The sequence below is a fragment of the Acinonyx jubatus genome, chromosome B3 (assembly GCF_027475565.1).
Source record: "Acinonyx jubatus isolate Ajub_Pintada_27869175 chromosome B3, VMU_Ajub_asm_v1.0, whole genome shotgun sequence".
Taxonomy (NCBI): domain Eukaryota; kingdom Metazoa; phylum Chordata; class Mammalia; order Carnivora; family Felidae; genus Acinonyx; species Acinonyx jubatus.
Genome location: NC_069386.1, coordinates 42,054,215 through 42,074,678, shown reverse-complemented (window position 1 = coordinate 42,074,678; position 20,464 = coordinate 42,054,215). Strand labels below are relative to the sequence as shown.

Below are 20,464 nucleotides of genomic sequence, written 5' to 3'. Positions count from 1 at the left end.
TCAGTAGTCTAAGTGCTTTACATGGATTATCATGTACTCCTCAAAGTAACCCTGTGATGTGCATACTATGAATTAATCCTATTTTACAAATCAGGAAACTGAGGCACTGAGAGATTAAAGAGCTAGCCCAAGATCATACAAGTAGGCAAAGCTGGGATTAGAATCCAGACCATCTGACTCCAGAGTCCACACTCTTAACCATGATGCTAGTAAAATAGGCACTCAATGAGTACTTAGTAAATGAATGAATAGGCGTGTGCTTTAATCCCATTTAAAAATGTGGGGCACCAGGGCGACTCAGTCAGTTAAGCGTCCAACTTCGGCCCAGGTCATGATCTCATGGCTTGTGGGCTTGTGGGTTCAAGCCCTACATTGGGCTCTGTGCTGACAGCTCAGAGCCTGGAGCCTGCTTCAGATTCTGCGTGTGTGTCTCTCTCTGCCCCTCCCCCAATCACACTCTGTCTCTCTCTCTCTCTCTCTCAAAAATAAACATAAAAAAATTTTTTTGAATATGAGTATGTGTACAGAGATCTATAAATATCAAAAAGACTAAAAAATATACAAAACATTATCAACTGTAGGTATATTCAGTGTGAGATAATAGCTGTTTCTATTTTATTCCCTGTGTATCTTTATTTCCTAACTTTCCTACACCGAGTTGTATTGTACTTGCAATTTATTTTTTTTTAATTATCAAAAATGTCATGTTACAGAAGAGGATTGACATGGAACAACGGAGACATGCCATTATTGGTAGGATATGCCAAGTGGGATAAGTCAGCATGAATTGTGAAATATAAACAGACTGATTCCAATTATGGTAAAAAAGAAAAGAAGTAAGAGAAGGGGAGAAGGAGGAAGGGAAAGAAGAAGTAAGGGAGGGAGGGAAAAGGAAACAAGGCAAAGACAAAGTGAAGGGACAGGGGATAAAGAGCAAACTTAAGTCAGCACTTAGGCATGGGAGAAAAACTGCAAGACTGTGTGTCAAAATGTTAACAGCAGCATTCTATGTTGCTAGGATTACAGGCAACTTTTATTTACTTTCTTTTGGGGAGTTTCAAATTTTTTGTCATAAAATTAAAATTTTGGGGCACCTGGGCAGCTCAGTCAGTTAGGTGTCCAACTTTGGCTCAGGCCATGATCTCACTGTGAGTTCAAGCCCCATGTCAGGCTCCGTGCTGACAGCTCAGAGCCTGGAGCCTGCGTTGGATTCTGTGTCTCTCTCACTCTCCCTGCACCTCCCCCACTTGTGCTCTCTCTCTCAAAAATAAAATAAAAACATTAAAAAATTTTTTTTAAAAATTAAAACTTTTTGCCCTTTCATGTTAATGTGTTCTTTCCAATGTTCCAATTTTTTCTCCTGAGACTAAATGAAGGCATGAAAACTCAACCTTTATACTTGAATAAATCCCCTGAAGCTTAAGACTTCCTGATCTTAAGTTTAAAGGGGTAATATTAACATGTTTAAAACATAAAATGAGCAAATAAAAATGATTACCTCAACTTGTGCTTGTTGCCTTGCTAAAATTATGTTAAAAACATCTAGAGTCTTCTCCAAATCCTATAAAATACAAAGAGACACTTGTAAACAAGAAAAATGGCATTAGATTAAAAAAATTTTTATTCTAAGATTTCTAGGCTTATCCAGTCCATGAATAAACAGTAATTGTGATCTCATGTAAGTGTAAGTATAAATTTGCGTGTACACTTGACTATTCTACTTATAGATTTTGCAATAAGGGAAGTAAGTTTTCCAAGAAAGCAAACCCTCAAAAAATACAATATAAATGTAAGAATTTTAATAAGATCATTATAGATACAGAATATTTAGGAGAGAGGCTTTTTTTAGGTATTATCCTTATGGTTCTTACTTCTGACTCACTCTAGTCTATAGTATTTTATAACGATTGTACTATAAAACACAGAATTTAAGAATGCAAAATTCTGTAAATCCACAAGAAGCTAAAGTAGAAAATGACTTGGGGAATTTAAATAAAAGTATGTAAGAATCTAATATGTATTGGTGACCTGTGTATTAGGTATTCTATGTGCTATTTCATGCAATTCTCAGAACTCTGTAAGACAGATCCTGTTTCCATTTTATACATGAGAACATCAGACCTCAGATGCTGAGAAACTTGATGCTTTTTCTAATATATAATATTAATGATTCTCATGTATTTCAGAATAATGGGAATTCAATTAATTCTTTACATTATGAATTTGTTGCAGAAGTAGTCATATAATCAAGACCAGATGATATTAAGCAACTTATATACTCAGAGTCGTGTTTCTCTATTTTTCCAAAGGGATTCCTATTTTAAGGAATAAGAGCTATTTTTTTTATAAATAATATTTTGAGCTCCTAAAAAAAGCCAGTAACAAAACTAATAACATATATCTAGCTAATAATAAATATATATTTGAACAGCTCTGCTACTAATTTTCTAAACATTATTATAAAAAAACAAGCAATTTCTCCCAATAGTTTCTAGTAACCACATTTATCTGACATTAGGATGGAAAAGAAAGATTTGTTTAAAGAAGAAAAAACTGAAAAAAATACTCTGCATTTTTTCAAAAAAAGATCAGTCCTATTCTTCCTAAAATTATATTTTATATTTATAGTTTAGAAAAATTAACACTGAAGGATGATTTAACAAGTAATAGCTTTCACTAATATATGCAAAATATACCTGAATTTGTTTCTGTATTTCTTCTGGGACTTTAGTCTGGGTTAGCTTACTTTTGTAGGCACTTTTATAACTCTTGAGCAACTGCCTGTGTTTTTTTATGTTACTCCATGACCACATCTGTGTATACCTTCTTATGTGAACTTCAAGAACAGAATCAATTGCATATTTCCACCTGCAAATCAAATTTTAATGTACATTTGAATACAAAGGTTTAAGAAAAAAAGCAGGAAAATGGCTTTGACTTTTGGATCTACAGTGTTACATTTTTGTGTTCTTATTAACCATTCCCCTATAAAAGCTCAGCAATAACATTTCAATTGTCCAGTACAATTCTCTGACATAAACAGATTACAAAATGAGCAAACAACTCCAATAAGAGGGTATGTCAAAGCAAAGTCATAAAGACAGAAAATGACATGTTATGCAAAATGAATACTATCTCAATATGGTTATAACATTGAGCCCATGGACAGTAAGACCAAAAAATGATTAAAGTCTTAATGCTAAGTGGAAAATTCAGTAATACTCTAAAAGCAAGAGTATAAGAGAATGTGTTTACGAAAAATTAACAAAGACATAATACAAAAGATATCCTTTTCATGTCTAATAAAGAAAAAAAGTGGTTTAATCACATGGCTTTAAAGGTCTCTTAAATCTGAGAGTTCCTAACTCTATTATATATTTCTCAAAAAAAAAAAAATTCTAACTTACCATTGTCGACCATTGGTATGAAGTGGTAAATAAGGCTTGTATTTTCTGTAAGGGGCATTTCTAGCCATATAATCCAATGACTCCAAAAGGTCAATCATACTTAAGTACTATTAAAACAAAAATACAGTTATAATTATTACATTTCACACATGGATAAACACCATATTTTATTATATTTTCAGTCTCACAAGACTCCAACTTCCTTGAAATAATGACAATCATGGTTGCTTGTTAATATATTTCATCAAATTGGGGCACCTGGGTGGCTCAGTCGGTTAAGGGTCCGACTCTTGATTTTGGCTCAGATCATGATATTACATTTCATGGGTTCCAGTCACTGAACCAGCTACACGCTGACAGCATGGAGCCTGCTTGGGATCCTCTCTCTCTCTCTCTCTCTCTCTCTCTCTGCCCCTCCCCTGCTCATGCTCTCTCTCAAGATAAACTTTAAAATATATGCTATATATATATGTGTGTGTATATATATGTACATATATATGTATATACATATATATACATACACACACATATACATATATATATTATATATATATAAAATATATATATTTCATCAAATTTAAGACACCATCAATTGTAAGTTGTAACGTAATTTTTAAGTTCCACTACAAAAAGAAAAAAAAATGCTGCCAATTCAAACTGTCATACCATCAACAATAATAATAATACATTCTATTTTCAAATATGCTAAAGTGTAAGATAAAGGCACATCTTAGAAACAACCAAACACACTATCTATAACTAGTGACCTGGAACATGATTGTTCCTAAAACTACATATTTTCCTCTGGACCATCATTTCAGCATTGACTATCTATGAGCTGATTTGAAAATGGCTCCAGAAAATCATTATATAACTAAGGCAAGATAAACATATTTAATTGTCCATCTTATCACCAATACAACTCTGCAAGTACCAGGTAAGCAATTCAAATGAAGGGAAACACACACACACAACATGACTGTAGATAAAGAAAGGGGCAAATCTAGCTATTTCTTCTGTTTTTCTTAACACATTTTTACCAAATGGTTACCACATGATTATTCACCACTTACAGTATACATAGTCTTAACTTACATGTATTGTAAGTTTAAAATACACCCTAGATTTCAAAGACTTAGGAAAAACAAAAGGATGAAAAATATCTTAATGTTTTATACCGATTACATGCAGAAATGATAATATTTCAGGTATGCTAGCTTAAATGGAATGTTACTAATTTTACTAATTTCATCTTTTCTTTTTACTTTGCTAATATAACAACTAGAAAATTTTAAACTAATTTTAAAATACATTAAAATTTGAAATTAAATTTTAAATTACATATACAACCCGAATGACAGTAATCCCCTCCTTATCCACAGGAAACATGTTCTAAGACTCCAAGTGGATGCCTGAAACCATGGATAGTACTGAACCCTACATATGCTATGCTTTTCCTTTACACATATACTTCTAATAAAGTTTAATTTATAAATTAGGCACAACAAGAGATTAACAACAATAATAATGGAAGAGAATAATTATAACAAGATGCTGCGATAAAAGTTAAGTGAATGTGGTGTGTGTTTCTCTCTCAAAATATCCTATTGTTCTGCACTCACTCTTCCTCTTATGATAAAATGCCTAATGATGATACAAAGTGAGGTGAATGATACAGGCACTGTGACATAGTACTGGGCCACTAGCGACCTTCTGATGATACATCAGAAGAAAGGTCATCCGCTTGGAGACCACAGTTGACCCGTGTAAGCAAAACCAAGGAGAAGGAAACCGTGGAGAAGGGGGGACTACTGTACATTCTTATTGGACTGCACTGAGCTAAAAGTCATTTAGCTAAATAAATCCCTGGTCCTCCCTTCATTTTCAGTTCTCCAGGTCTGCTACCCAAACTTCCCGTGCCTGTAACCAAATGCGAAACAAATGATGGAAGAAAAAGCTGCCAACATAAGCTATTCTAAAAATTAAGTAGACAATATTTAATACGAATATGTCTATTAAAATTTGAGGAAGAAAAAAACACATTAAAATCTTCCATCAACAATTGAGAATTAAATAGGAATAATGTCATTTTCTATAACTTGGTAAGATACTCTACCAAGAAGGAAATGATCACATAAAATGAAGGAAATATTTTTTTTAATTTTATATTTATTTTCTTAAAAAAAATACACACACACACACACACACACACACACACACACGTGTAAATATATAAAAGAACCACCAGAGCATTGGAGAGGAGCATCAGAGAAGGAATAATCACAAAGGACAAATGAAGTTGAGATTCAAAGCTGATCAAAGCTAGAAATGTCCACCTGAATCTTACCTGAGGTTTGGTCAATTCAACGGCAATATTCTGTACTTCTATGTTCCCGTCAAGTTTGGGAGTTTTCAGCTCTGTTTCTGCATAAGGATTCATGTAGAGCTTTGCAGAAGCTGATATTGGCTGGAAAACTTTCATCACATGGGAAGACATAAGATATGTTTATAAGCCCTTACAAATGAACAACTATAAATAATTATGAAAACACTATTGTGAAAGTACAGAAAAATGACTAAAATAAGTAAAAAATGTAACAAAAACACTACCAAAAAATATTTAAGCATCTACTTATCTGCATAACATCGACTATAAGTTAAACGGGGATCTCTAAGGAGGAAATTGTACTCCTATGCTTCTAAGTAAAAATGCACAAAATAGTAGACCATCTACTCTTGGTTATTCTGGCTATATAAAATTAGGCTTCTCTTCCTTACTACGAGACATTTAATGATTTTATTATTCATTAAAAATATTATACAAGGTAGGAAACAAAATTTGATTATTTGTCTTATTTAATCACTGGCAGAATTTAGAACAGAATCATGAATGAAATTCATACTACCAAGAAAAAAACTGCTTACCACTTTACAATTTTCAAAATTATCATTACATATACAATCTTAGAATCAAATAAAGAAAATATTCCTGAAGTTAAGAACCAGCATGAAAAGGCATATTAGGGAAGATGACAGGGCAAAGTAATATATTTAACTGTGAACAGTATCGAACTTAGATAAATTGTGATATTGTACAGCATTTACAATTGCATAAGATTGTATAAAATTTTTAACTTATTTAAAGGTTATTTACAAGTGGAGGATACCACTTATAAATGAGGTTGTAGATTTCTCTGAAATAGTTCTTTCACGTATGAAACTAAACACTTTCATCTGAAAACATCATCATCATTAAATGGAGAGGTCTATGAACATAAAGAGAAAGTAACAACTCTTACATCATGGCAGTCAGCTATAAAATATGAAGAAAACGAGAGTAAACCACAGTAATATAGAATATGCAAGAAGATGAGCATGAAAGCTCAGGACAAACACAAAGGGGTGTACTAAATTTAAAACAAAACAAAAGCCTCTTTAGAATGAAACTAAAATGGAGAAAACAGCATAAATAAATAAACAGGCTCATTTGTTATAGGGCTGTTGAAAAATAAGTAAAGGTGAGGGTGCCAAGAATTAGAAAAGCCCAGTTAGAAAATCTCTATGGGGGCACCTGGAGGACTCAGTACGTTAAGTGTCTGACTCTTAGTTTTGGCTCAGGTCATGACCTCACAGTTCATGGGATCAAGCCCCATGTTGGGCTCTGTACTGACAGTGCAGAGCCTGCTTGGGATTCTCTCTCTCTCTCTCTCTCTCTCTCCCTCTCTCTTTCTGTCCCTCCCGTGCTCACATACACACTCTCTGTCTCTCTCTTTCTCTCAAAATAAACAAACAAATAAATAAATAACTCTAGAATCGTTGGTTTGTCATAACACTGCAATAGTGACATGGTAAGATTGACCTGAATACCAAAATCCCAGAAACTGAGTTATTAAACAAAGAAAACCTAAAGCCCCAAACAAACATGATAACAAGGTAAAAAGAAAACAGGGAGGTCAAGGGTGTTTAGTCATTGGGAATGAACTACAGACGTGCTTCCCTCCTCTCTCTTACACTCCCGTGGTATGTAGGTCATAACCTATTCCTAAACACTTAGGTATAATCCAAATATGCTGTATTATAAAACTAAAATATAAAATCCATACTTTGGTCTTGTCAAAGTAACTTTATCACAAAAAGTATATTATGGCAGAGTATTTAAATCTACGCTTTCTATAACATGAAGTAAAACTTTTACCATTACTTACTATATTGATGATTTGCAGGTATATTGCTACTTGTAAGAATTCCACTTTTCAGCTGATCCTAAACAAAAATTTGAGGATGAGAATGAAAAGAAATACACACATACTCATCTACACATGGGGGGGAAATGTTGTTCTTAAATCAGTATCTTTATTTTCCTCTTTTTAATTAGTACTCCACAAGAAAAGCACACCGAGCATTATTTATGGGTATATTTCTTGGAAAAAAATATAAAAGTAGATAATTTTTTTAAATTCTAAGTATCTAGGTCGCCTGGGTGGCTCAGTCGCTGAAGCGTCTGATTTCGGCTCAAGTCATGATCTGGCAGTTCATGGGTTCCAGCCCGGCATCAGGCTCTGTGCTGACAGCCTGCTTTGGATTCTGTGTTTCCCTCTTTCTCTGCCCCTCCCCCACTCACGTTCTGCCTCTCTCTCTCAAAAATAAATTAGCATTAAATCAATGAAAAAATAAAATAAAATAAAATTCTAAATATTTAAAAATGTTATAGTATTATGTTCCCCTCTGACTAAAAAAGAAACAACAACTAGGGGGGAGTGGCGCGCAGGGAGGTGCCTGGATGGCCCAGTTAGTTAAGCGTCAGACTTGGGCTCAGGTCATGATCTCATGGTTCATGGGTTCCGGAGCAGCATCGGGCTCTGTGCTGACAGCTCAGAGCCTGAAGCCTGCTTCCGATTCTGTGTCTCCCTCTCTCTCTGTCCCTCCCCCATTCACGCTCTGTCTCTCTCTCTCTCAAAAATAAACATTAAAATAAATTTTTTTTAAAAACAAAAAACTAAATATCCATGAATTGAGATCTTAAACACTTTCTAGATAAAGGCAAATTATTTGCTACAATATCTTTCTGAGAAATAAGAGAATCTTGTAATTAATTCAAGTTCAGAAAATTCAACTGTTCTTCCTTTTCCCTCTTAGTAAATAAAAATGACTAAGACTAACTTAGCACACTGAAGTTTTGAACTGACCTTTCACTGTTCAGGAAATCATCATCACAAATGCTTACAACATTTGCTAAGGTCAACTACACTTCAATTAAAAAAAAGTGCTAAGAAGATGTTCTTTAGCTCTGAAAGGTATCATCTTTCCTTACAACACTCTTCAAGTAATCGTTCCGATGTGAAACACCACAATGTAACCAGAATGCCATCAAAATGTGAGTGTAAAAAACCGGAAATGCAGTTTTAATGTAATAGTATAGGTTATTATTTCACTGTGTAGTGAATGGTTTCACAAAGATCTTCAAAAATACCGGTTTATTTTTTGAAGTTTATTTATTTTAAATAAAAATTTAAAAAAAGAGTGGATTCCAAAAAGTGTGTTTCACAATTCTGATATAGTTAAATACAACTTAAACAAAAGACTATATCCTGTTCTCCTTCAGCACTTCTTAAGTTAAAAAAAGTTTAGGGAGTGTAGTGAGCTCTTCAGGCATAAACTGAAATTACCAAGATCTGTTCCTTCGATCCCTGGTAAGACATGCTGCAGTTTACATTCCAGTAGGCACTAAGACTATCAAGTCGTATAAGCTGTAAAAGAAAAATCAAAGAGGTCAAGCAACTAACACATTAAAATTATGAAGCAATATTAAAAGATTATTCTCATATTCACCCTAACATTATCCAATTGCCATTTTGAGCTTTTCAAGAAAAAACTTGAGCAAATATGGGGAAAACATAATCATGTTATTCATGGACTTTATTATTAACCTTAGCATTTGGAAAATTGTGCTTCTGGCAACACTATTTCCAAGGAAATTCGTTCATTCAATTATCAAATATTAATTGATAATTTACTATTTAACAGGCCATGTACATATTTTGTTGAATAAGAAAGACATGATTCCTCCAATGGACAGGAATGGCTGTTTAGAGGGAGGGGTGAGGGGAGGAGAATCTAGAACAACAAGGTGGGGAAAGCTACAAATTCACAATGTTTATTAGCATATTTAAAGTATTGTGAAGTCCTGTGGTTTAAAACAAAATGAAACATACTGTTTAATTATGTACAGCTTAGTACTTCCATCAGTAATCTTGACCAGAGAATATTTTTTCTATAAATCTAGTATCTCAATTACCTAATGCTCCACAAAATACATTTGGAAAATATTAATTTTTCTGATTCCTTTTGCTAGGGGAAGTACCTAAACCTCAGAAAAGGTAAGTGATCACAGAAGGTCACACAGTAAGCAGAGCCAAAACCAGGCCCTACACTTCAGTCACTCTTCAATGGCACATTGGGCTCCATCAAGGTTTCAAAAAAAAAATATGTTAAGTGTGTGTTCCTAGAAAAATAATAACAAATTCTTAATCCAGTCTAATACCTTGTATATAATTTTTTCTGCTTCATTTAATATGCATGGAGTCCAATGTTCATTTGCAGTCTAAAAGAAATAAAGAATAACTGTGAAACATAGTATATACATCATAAAACATTGCTCTAATATTTATAAACTATATCAAAATAACTTAGACAAAAGAAAAGACATCTGGCTAATGTTCACTACTGTTACCTGTTCCCTTACATATCTGTTTGACAAAATCAAAGGAATGGTGAAAACAGAATTGAGGAGGTTCTAATTTAACCGAGTTCCTTCATCCAGAAAATTAAGAGTTGCTATTTGTCTAAACTATGTGTCTGTGTGGAAGGAATTGGATATGAATAAATGACTAAAAAAAAAAAAAGCTAGCCTATGAGATAGTGAATAAGAAGGTCCACATTCTTTTAAAAGATCAAATAAATAGTTATTGCAAAATAGGAAGAAAACCACGAGAATATGGAAATCACAGCATGACCGCGTTTCTAGAAAGTCAGCATAGTCAGTTAAGGCCAAATGCCACCATGAGATAAACTAAAACTAATTTATTGAGCAGTCAGGGCATTACTGATGGACTTGTTAAGAACAATTTCAGAGGCATAACAGAGTCAGTACGTTGGGTAGTGAGTCAGCAGGCAGTAAGGAAACAAAGATGGTAAAGGTAGAAAATTCTCTCAGAAAGTTAGAAAGAGGCAAAAGAGAAGGCAGCGGTTAGATGGGGCCTAAGTGGGGTGGGAGAAGGTTCAGGAAGCCCTTTTAATTTTATCGTAAAAGACCTGAGGGGCACCTGGCTGGCTCAGTCCTAAGAGTGTGTGACTCTTAAACTCAGGGTCATGAGTTCAAGCCCCATGTTGGGGGTAGAGATTACTTAAAAAAAAAAAAAAAATTAAAAAAAATCTTAAAGGGGCCCCTGGGTGGCTCAGTCAGTTAAGCGGCCAACTTCGGCTCAGCTCATGATCTCACGGTCCGTGAGTTCGAGCCCCGCGTTGGGCTCTGTGCTGACAGCTCAGAGCCTGGAGCCCGCTTCAGATTCTGTGTCTCCCTCTCTCTGACCCTCCCCCGTTCATGCTTTGTCTCTCTCTGTCTCAAAAATAAATAAACGTTAAAAAAAAAATTTTTAAAAAAAATCTTAAAAAAAACACATTTCCACAGTGTTGCAAATGGCAAGATTTCATTTTTTTCATTGCCAAGCAGTACTGCATTGTATATGTATATACCACATCTTCTTTATCCATTCAATCAAGTGATGGACATTTGGCCTCTGGGTGTTTTATGTAAGTAATGAATCACAGGAAATCTACTCCCAAAGCCAAGAGCACACCATATACACTGCATGTTAGCTAACTTGACAATAAATTATATTAAAAAAATTTTTTTTAATTTTAAAAACTGCAAAATTAAAGAAACAAAACAAAAAAACCCCAGATTTGAATGTGTTTAAATGCTTACAGGAGGGAGTGGAAGGAGGGGAAAGGGTGGGGAGGAAGAGAGTTGAAGATTTAGGAAAAAGAAAATTTATGAAAAGAAAGAAAGAAAGAAGTGATGAAAGGAGGCAGAGAGAGAGAAAGGAAAAAAGCTCCTAAGGACATGGAGAAGATGGGATCCAGATCAGAGGTGGGAAGATCACCTTAAATATAAGAGTTCAATTGTAACTGGAAAGATGGAAAAAAGGATTGGTATGGATACAGAAAGAGCTAAGTTTGGGATTATTGTTGTTATTAAAGTCAGTGTAATAGTTGAAGCAAAACATTACTGAGCCAGACATGTCCCAAATGCTTTACACAAACTATTTCCTTTAATCGTCACAAAAACTCTAAAATAAAAGTACTATTTTATCAGTGAATGAATGAAAGTTAGACAGAAGGAGACCATCATGGTAACCAGTAAAATAATGTTTCAGGTGTTCTAATAAAATATAATAGGGGGCATAAAAGAAAGAACAATAAATTCTAAGAGGAAAGTGAAAAAGGAATTGGAAAGACAAGGTAATATCTAACATAAGAATTAAAACCTGAACGGGATCGTCAAGGAGACAAAGAGAAGAAAGTAATACAGGCAAAGAAAGTGGTATGAAGAGTCTGAGCAAAGATACAGAGAATCAAACAACAGTATACACTAAGGAAACTACATATCATTTGTATGCACTAGTGGGCCTCTTTATCAGTCAATGGGAAGTAGGTGACTAAATTGTATTTTTTGTTTTGTCGGTTAGAAGCTCAACGTAAAATACTGTGCTCATTTATGACTAATATTGTTAGTCTAGTTTTTCTGGAGCAATTATCTCTAGTCTCTGTTATTGTAGATTTCATTTTTCATCAAGAGCTACTTAAAATTCATCTTGGAAAGAAGCAGAGGTAAACAGTATAATAAACACTAGCTTCCTTGGTTCCCTTAAATTTGTTCATCCAGGTTTTCTGTTTTGTTTTTTTCCCCCCAATGTTTCTGCTTTGGTCTTCAATTTGATGTATATCTCTCCTTCTCCATATGGAAATATTATTCTTAAGGCCTCAATGGAACCATGTCCTTTTTCTGTTTCTCCCCTTCTCTTTCATTTTGCTTCCTCTTCTTTCTTCACTAAGGCCCTCTCCATATAACTAAGGAGAAGACAAGTATGTACCCAGCATGATTTACTCACTGTCCTTAACTTTAAACCATTTTTCCTACCATATAGTTGTCCAAAGAAAATAGAGGGAAAAATGTCCAACGTGAATATACACACTATTTACCTTTCAAGATCTTTAGAAGAAAAGCAAACTGCTGTATAAAATACTTAACCAAAATAAACTACCTTATATACATCTCAATATAATACACATGTACATATACACATTTCTAAGCTATTTGGAAATTCTACCTGCCTATACCAAGGATGAGAACATGACTCTATAAAAATTTGCCTTCCCCTACCTTCCCACATGTTTAAGATACAGCTTTTAATTCTTCAACAATGTTTGATATTGGTATCTTGATATTCATTAAATTCAAAGACAAATCGAAATAGAGAATGTGATAACAGCATCACTATAAATTTTGAACTTCTAGAAAAGTTGTAAAAAAAAATACACATAAAAACAAAACAGCTGTTTGTATCAATAGTTGGTTTTAGCAATTCACCATGTGACATGGCAATATTTTACATGTAATTGTAAACTGTAAATTGTAAATAAGGCCAACATTACCAATAGACTGAGTTCTCCCAGTGTGACACCAAATGAAAGAGGCTGCTTTGGATCAGTGACCTATCAAAAAAGAAAAGATGACATGAAAATATACTGATGGTAAAAGCGAAGCCATGTTCCACTCTGTACAGTAGGCAACATAGGGCAATTAGTATGCAAGTAAGTCACACAATCCAAATGGATTTGTGGGAAAAAAAGAAGAGAAAATGGCAGTAACATGGCTAGGATTACCCATATTTTGTAGGCATGATATGAATACGATACTTTCCCAGCGAAACTCTTTTCTTATGAAGTGAACTCTTCTCTCGCTAACTAGATTCTTGTCTAAATAGTGAAAAAGAGACAGTCTCTTTAGGTCTACTATTAAAGATGTTCTTCAAAGATAAAGAAAACAAGATGTCATGGATAATAACCGTGCCACTGAACTACCTTTAACACTTAGAAATGTGAACTGTCTCGTTAAGCCTTTAACATTCTTAATTTTTCAAAACTGCTTTGTTAGGAAATGCCCAAGATTCTTAACATACTCTCTTAACCTGTTAAACTTTTGTTCTATTCCTGATCTTCGATACATAAGTTATATTGACACACCATGCTTACACTGTACCACAATGTGTACAATGTCATTGTTTTAGACATCACAGGGATGTCCAAAAGTCATACAGGGTGGTTGGCCATGAAAGAAACTAGGGAAACTCGAGAGAGAAGAAAAAACATACTGTTTTAAGTCATCCAACAGGGACTCCAGAGTGTAGTCACATAGACCGTTCGCAAATGCATGCTCTGGAATAACTGAGAAGCACAAATTGCGCTGGGAGCTTAGTTTTTTATTATCTTCCTTTATTTCCACGCTCATCCTTATACCTCAGACAACCAGCTCAAGATAGCTTGCAGCTATTTCAGAATAAAACATAACTCCTCACTTGCTAAGGCACTACCCACAAACTACGACTATCATCCAGTGAGCATCTTTATGATACATTATTATACTTTCCCTACTCCCCACTTCCTAAACTCTATTTTTCATTATCCTAAATACAATAATTAAGGTAATAACATTGAAAGAGGAATGATACAAGGAAGATCCCTTTGCACTTGTTAGTTCTTTTCCTCTTAGACCTTTTTAATCTATCTTGTCAGTGACACCAACTTAAACATTATTGATGTTACTTATCCCACTCCTGTGCATCTCTGTATTTTTTTTTTATTAAAAAGAGAGAAATAATGTGCCTTTCTAATTGTACTTGCACAGTAAAAAACCTTAGTTAAAGCTCAAACTGAGGTTCACATTCATCAATACACCATTAGTCTCAATAATAACTCTCACTTCCATGATGTGTTGAGGTGATTTATATTCCTAAGTTTGTTTAAAAAAGGGCACTGATAACTTAGGTTTTTTAGACATTTGTTAACAAAATTCAGTTTAATGACTACCTAAAACCAAAAGGTAAAGTCAAAATAAGATGGAGATAGTGTATCTTGCAAAACTACAAGTACGTATTACGAAAACTGAAGTTCTATAAGGAATCTGTGAGAAAAAGAAAATAAGTTCTATATACGTCAGTACTGCTTTAATTAAATCCAAACCTTAAGTTATTAAAAACAAAAAAGAATACAAACTCATTTTTAGAAGAGACGGAATAGCGTTTCCATCATCTTAGGTAAATGAAAAAATTCAAGGTTATTTTACATAATTTTCAAACTTTAAAACAAAGCAATGTATATTTAGTTTAAGTAAAATTAATCAGTAAACAGTCTTCAATCAACTAATGTTAAACTTTGTTTATAAGTGAAGTATGGTTTCTCAATATACTGTTGCACATGTATGTGAGTAGTTGTGCATATTTAATCCCTTCTGAAGGAATGTAAAGAGCATGGGACTAGCAGTCTATTGGTGTATGATTTAGTCCACTCTCTACTAACTACCATTATAGTTGATTATTTCCACCACCATTTGGACCTAATTTTTTTTATCAATATAGTTCCTTAAAGTTATAATAAGTCTTAAGGCATTAAACAAAATTTAAAATAAATAACAGAGGACAAGTGAAAAATCTCTCATATGACTTTTAGAAAGGGGCATACAGTGGTTTTATATTTATACACATAAGTGCCTAATGAAAGAAGTGTAACACAGGAAAGATATGGTAGTATATTCATCAGAAAAAAAAATCATGGATTTAGAATCTGGTACGGATAACCCATATCTAAACAAATCAATAATTAGTATCATAAAATACACAATTATTAGCTTCACCTCAATAAGTTTAAATTACTTACATCATCTTCATATTTAATGTGAATGTCTGTGATTTTTACTTGTACGTTTTTAATTACTTGGGTTGCCAATTTTTCCAAAAATGTATCCTTTTTAGCTTCTTTTGGCTTATCTATAAAAAACAGAAAAATACAAGGTCAAGAGTTGAAATTCTCACATACTTCACTATCAAATGACCAAAGCACAGCAAAGGCACTACTCAACAGAAAGGACAGCCTATTCTGGTGTCCTTGTTTTATTTTAGATTTATTTTAGACTTTAATATGTGTTTCCAAGTTAAAACTTATTTTTGAAGTTATGGAGTATCTAACATTCATTTTACCTTTGAAGACAGAAATCAAGTGGCGATGTGTACAAATAACACATGGCATAAAAACTACTTTTACCTACCTTTCGAGCGATCAAGACTTTTAAAAGGTTTCTTAAAATGTTTTTTGTGCTTTTTACGTTTACGTCCTTCTCAGTGGAAGCATTTTAGTGAGAAAAGGATAAAATTCAAGTTAGGAGACTAGAGGACAGAAAGAAAAACAAGAGAATTCTTCCTAACAGCAAATTCTGGTACAGTTCGCTTTACTTCTATTCTAAACTGACCTGCTATTTCAATACAAACAGAAATTCATAAACGTCCTTAGTCTAGAATAACCTCCTTTAATCTTACAAATAACTTGGCAAGTACAATTATACAAAAATTAGCAAATATCCATACACAAAGTGCTTTAAATATTTTTGACTCTTCAACTAAAGTTTAACTTTAATTTCAAGATTATCAAAATACTGGAAATGTAATAATGACCGAATATAAAACTTTCAGGGAAAGGTTTTCACAAATATATGGTAGGGACACAGGAACACAAATGAAATGAATGGTTAGGTTGGCGACAGGTAACTTCCTCTGGATGACACACCTCACAAGCAAAACCCTTGAACGAGTTAAGGATACAAAGAACCCCCAAAGAGAAGAATGTACATTGAACTGTACTTTGAAATTGGCTTAGTAATTAATTCCTTTAAAACCTCATCCTCTTTAATTGGCACTGCTTCACTTTTATGGCATTAAGCAACACCCATCTGATCCAAGTTACACGTCTTGACACTCAACTTCTACTAGACATCATCTCTAGTCTGCACTCTTAAAGTGGTCTCAGTATGGTCTCGCTTGCCTCTAGTCTCCACACTACCTCCAAAATAAACATCCTCGTATGGTGCCACTAGACTAATACCTTCTACAATGCCATTCACAGCCTGCTAATCCCCTACTCAAAATTCTTTTTTAAGGCTCTCTGCAGCCCAGCAGACAAAATGAAAAAGTGTTTGCATGACACAAAGGTCCTTTCAAGATCTGACCCCTAGCTCCTTGTGCCGTTCTATCTCCTCTACTCATGCTTGCGCTGGATACTTCAGAAACACTATTCTAACCTAACAAAACAAGCCTAACTTTCTAACGGCTAATGCTTCTCTCTTATATGAATCATTCCCAGAACTTCAATTGCCTTCCCTGAAGTTCTTCACCAGGCAAACTCCTGGGAGGCTCCCAAATCCCAGATGCCGTAAGGCCTTCTTCAACTATTCCAAGCAGCTCCAGGGCCATCTACCTCTGCATCTTTACATAGACTTCCACTAAGCAGTGATTATACTGTAATTGAAATGTTTACACAACTGTCTTGCCACTAGGCAGGAATCTTCATTAGGACAAGAATTATCCTAATATGTAGGCACACGGCACATGATAGGCATCTGTTCAAATGAGTCAAAAAATCCACATCTGAACATTGTAATAAAATATATAAACCCAGCTCAGGTTATATATATAGCATTTGAGAAAATACACATGAAATTTAGCTTGAAATCTTACAACTGTTCTTCCTTGGGGTGCCTGGGTGGCTCAGTGAGTTAAGTGTCTTGACTTTGGCTCAGGTCATGATCTCACAGTTAGTGAGTTTAAGCCCCGCATCAGGCTCTGTGCTGACAGACAGCTCAGAGCCTGGAGCCCACTACGGATTGTGTATGTCTCCCTCTCTCTCTCTGCTCCTCCCCTACTCACACACTCTCTCTGTCTCTCTGTCTCTCTCTCAAAAATAAATAAACATTAAAAAAATTAATAACTAAATAAAATTGTTCTTGATATTTTAAAGCAAATTCTCCTGCCACTATAAAAACGAAGAACCAGGGGCGCCTGGGTGGCTCAGCTGGTTGGGCGTCCGACTTCGGCTCAGGTCATGATCTTACAGTTCTTGAGTTCGAGCCCCATGTCATGCTCTGTGCGGACAGCTCAGAGCCTCGAGGCTGCCTCAGATTCTGTGTCTCCCTCTCTCTCTCTGCCCCTACACAGCTTGCACTCTGTCTGTCCCTCTCTCCAAAATAAACAAACATTAAAAAAAATTAAAAAAACAAAAAAACCCCAAAGAACCAAATCCTGGATTCCAAGAATAAAACCCTAAGTTTCAAGACGAAAATATTTAATAAATACATAAACAACCTGGATCTTGTTATTACCAGTATTTCTTGCCATAATGATGGTCCCTAAGTCTTTTTCATTCATAAATTAAACATCTAGAAACAGACTGAGTTCTCAAAGAAGTATTACTTAAAAAGAAACAGGAAAGACAAAGTAGCCCTGAAAACTACCCCCACTTGACTAGGACAGCTTTCAGAGACAGTTTCAGCTTCTGGGTTTAGATACTACTGTAACTCACTCTTCTTACCTTACCTTATTATCTTTCTGGCTTCACAACTGTTTTAGCCTCTTGTTTCATCCTTATTTGATCCCAGTGTTAGAAAGTTTCTATTTAATCTGATAAATACTAAATTTATGATTCTCAATCACTCTCTAAATTGGTCCTCAAATATTTTGGTCTTGGGGCACCTTTTACACACTTACTTGAGAACCTTTCAAAGCTTTTTATTAGTGGTGGGTTACAACTACTGATATTTGCCAGAGTGGAAATCAAAACTGAGCAATTTTTAAAAAATGTATTAATTCACTTTTTAAAAACTACTATGCGATAGCATTGATAACACATGTTTATGAAAAATAACCATATTTTCCAAACAAAAAATTGTAGTGAAAAGAGTAGCACTGTTTTACAATCTTACAAAAATCTCTTAATGTCTGGCTTGGCAGAAGACAGCTAGATTCACATACCTCCTTCTGCCTTTGATCCGTTGAAATATGTTGTTTAAATTGAAGCATATGAAGAAAATCTGAACTAACCACATACACGTGCAATAAAAACAAACAAACAAAAAAGGGTGGAACATTTTCATGGTCTTTTCATGTAAATATGGACACTATACCCAAACTCAACAAGTGGTAGTTTCTTAAAGGTTAATTCCATTTTGGAATCTGAAACTCTATCAATAAATTTTTCATCCAAATTAAATTAAATTGGTTACCTTGCACTTTAAATGGATCTTTTACACATACCTGATTTTTTTTATCACTCATTGGAAATAAGGAAATATTGCTTCATTGAATTATGCAGATCTTCTCAATGTTGAGTGATTTCATTATTTACTATCAAAAATCCCATTTGTTAGTACCCCTGCCAATCTCATCAAAAAGTCTTTAAGTACTGGGAAGCTGCCAAACTCCAGGTGGCAAATACAAGTTTTCCAAAATTCTAATTTTTGCTCAAAAGCTAAAATCTTATTATTAGCAACAAATACCATGAGTTGATTTTTGTTGAAGTGTCTACCAAACACCCAAATCTGAATAACAACAGTCTGTCAATCACTCTTCCACGTAAAATGATTTTCCAGGAAAAAAGCAACTAGTTCAGCTGACAATTTTAACAATGCGCAAGTATTTTTCCTTAAGACAATTATTCTACATAAGTGCTTCATACATACTTCTCCCTTTGTCACACAAAAAATTAAAGACACATAGTCAAGAGCTTAAGTTGATTCAAATTAAATTTTTTCTATTCCATCAATAACATTTTTAAGTAATACTGGGGCTCTCTTTTGTTTCATCTTATTTTTTTTTTTACTGTGAGTACATGGTAGTGAACAATACAATGGCAACCAGTATTTGGTGCCACTGCCTTGATTCATGCTGAGGCAGCCGCAATTTTACACAACACTGCTTCTTCATCATCAGCACCAGTGTTGGCACAGTAAAAAATCAAATACTGTTTTAGTATTATTATGAAAACAGTTTTGATGGTTTGGGAACTATTGCTCTGGAATAACTTTTTAAATGACATCAAATGGGGAAGGAATATACACTCAGAAAGTAGAAAGATGAAATGATCATGAAGTATACATTAAGTCCTAGCCAAATGAATGAAGATATCATCACCAAATTAACTATTCTCATTGCAGAATCATCAATAGTCTAGGACTAGTTTTTTATCCAGGTTAATGTAGTGTTTTTGAAAAGTAAACTCTGAATCAACTACATTTTCCTTTATAGTGATTGATCACTGTCTGGTTTTTTTGGGGGAGGTGGTGTTTTGTTTGTTTGATCACCAATATTGTCCAATGATTTTGTTATGACTTGAACGGGCCACTGGAATTCATTTGTACCTTGGAGGCAGATAACTCCTAGTAGGATCAGAAAACACTGCTCTGAGAGACTGTAGAAAGTTGGTCTAATCATAACAAAATTAAAAAGTGAGCCATGAGTACTTCCTGACTATCTTTTATATTAAACAAAGTAACTGCAAGGCAAATTAGCATAGTCAGTCACATTTGCTAAAGGGGCAAATTTTATCAAAAGAGAAACGCCTTTCAAGACCATTTCACTCAATGCTGTGAAATCTGCAATGCAAATTCTTCTTCCATTTGCCAAATGAACCCAAATATTAAAGAAGTTTCTAGCTGTAGAAGTAATTCTAACCTAATGCTTATTGTTTATGTTTTGAGTACACACCTCACTTGCCATTCAATTGATACAAATTTTAAGTGTGACTAAGTTAATATAATAAACTCCTATAAAATTATAGAAAATATAATTAAACATGTCAATTTAATTTGTAAATTATCAGAATTATTATTTTAACATACTTGATCAATTCCCTACCAAATAAAAGAATCCTATTGTAAATGCTAAAGCAGTCAGCCT

General features: G+C 34.2%; 1 protein-coding gene across 4 annotated transcripts in view; it reads right to left on the bottom strand.

Moving 5' to 3' along the window:
- The window catches only part of VPS13C (vacuolar protein sorting 13 homolog C), a 194,350-nt gene that overhangs the window by 144,335 nt on the left and 29,551 nt on the right, over positions 1-20,464 (bottom strand). For 2 of the 4 annotated variants that reach the window (XR_008299136.1, XM_027067401.2), the window contains exons 7-16: positions 15,790-15,855; positions 15,402-15,511; positions 13,122-13,181; positions 9,949-10,008; positions 9,074-9,154; positions 7,613-7,670; positions 5,755-5,882; positions 3,408-3,514; positions 2,697-2,868; positions 1,499-1,561 (exon numbers count right to left, since the gene is read on the bottom strand). Coding sequence is in view for 2 of the 4 variants with exons in the window: in XM_027067401.2 (XP_026923202.2) it covers positions 1,499-1,561; positions 2,697-2,868; positions 3,408-3,514; positions 5,755-5,882; positions 7,613-7,670; positions 9,074-9,154; positions 9,949-10,008; positions 13,122-13,181; positions 15,402-15,511; positions 15,790-15,855 (905 nt within the window). In the remaining 2 variants the exon portion in view is untranslated. The remainder of the gene's footprint in view (positions 1-1,498; positions 1,562-2,696; positions 2,869-3,407; positions 3,515-5,754; positions 5,883-7,612; positions 7,671-9,073; positions 9,155-9,948; positions 10,009-13,121; positions 13,182-15,401; positions 15,512-15,789; positions 15,856-20,464) is intronic. The other 2 variants (XR_008299137.1, XM_027067403.2) reach the window with 1 other exon arrangement.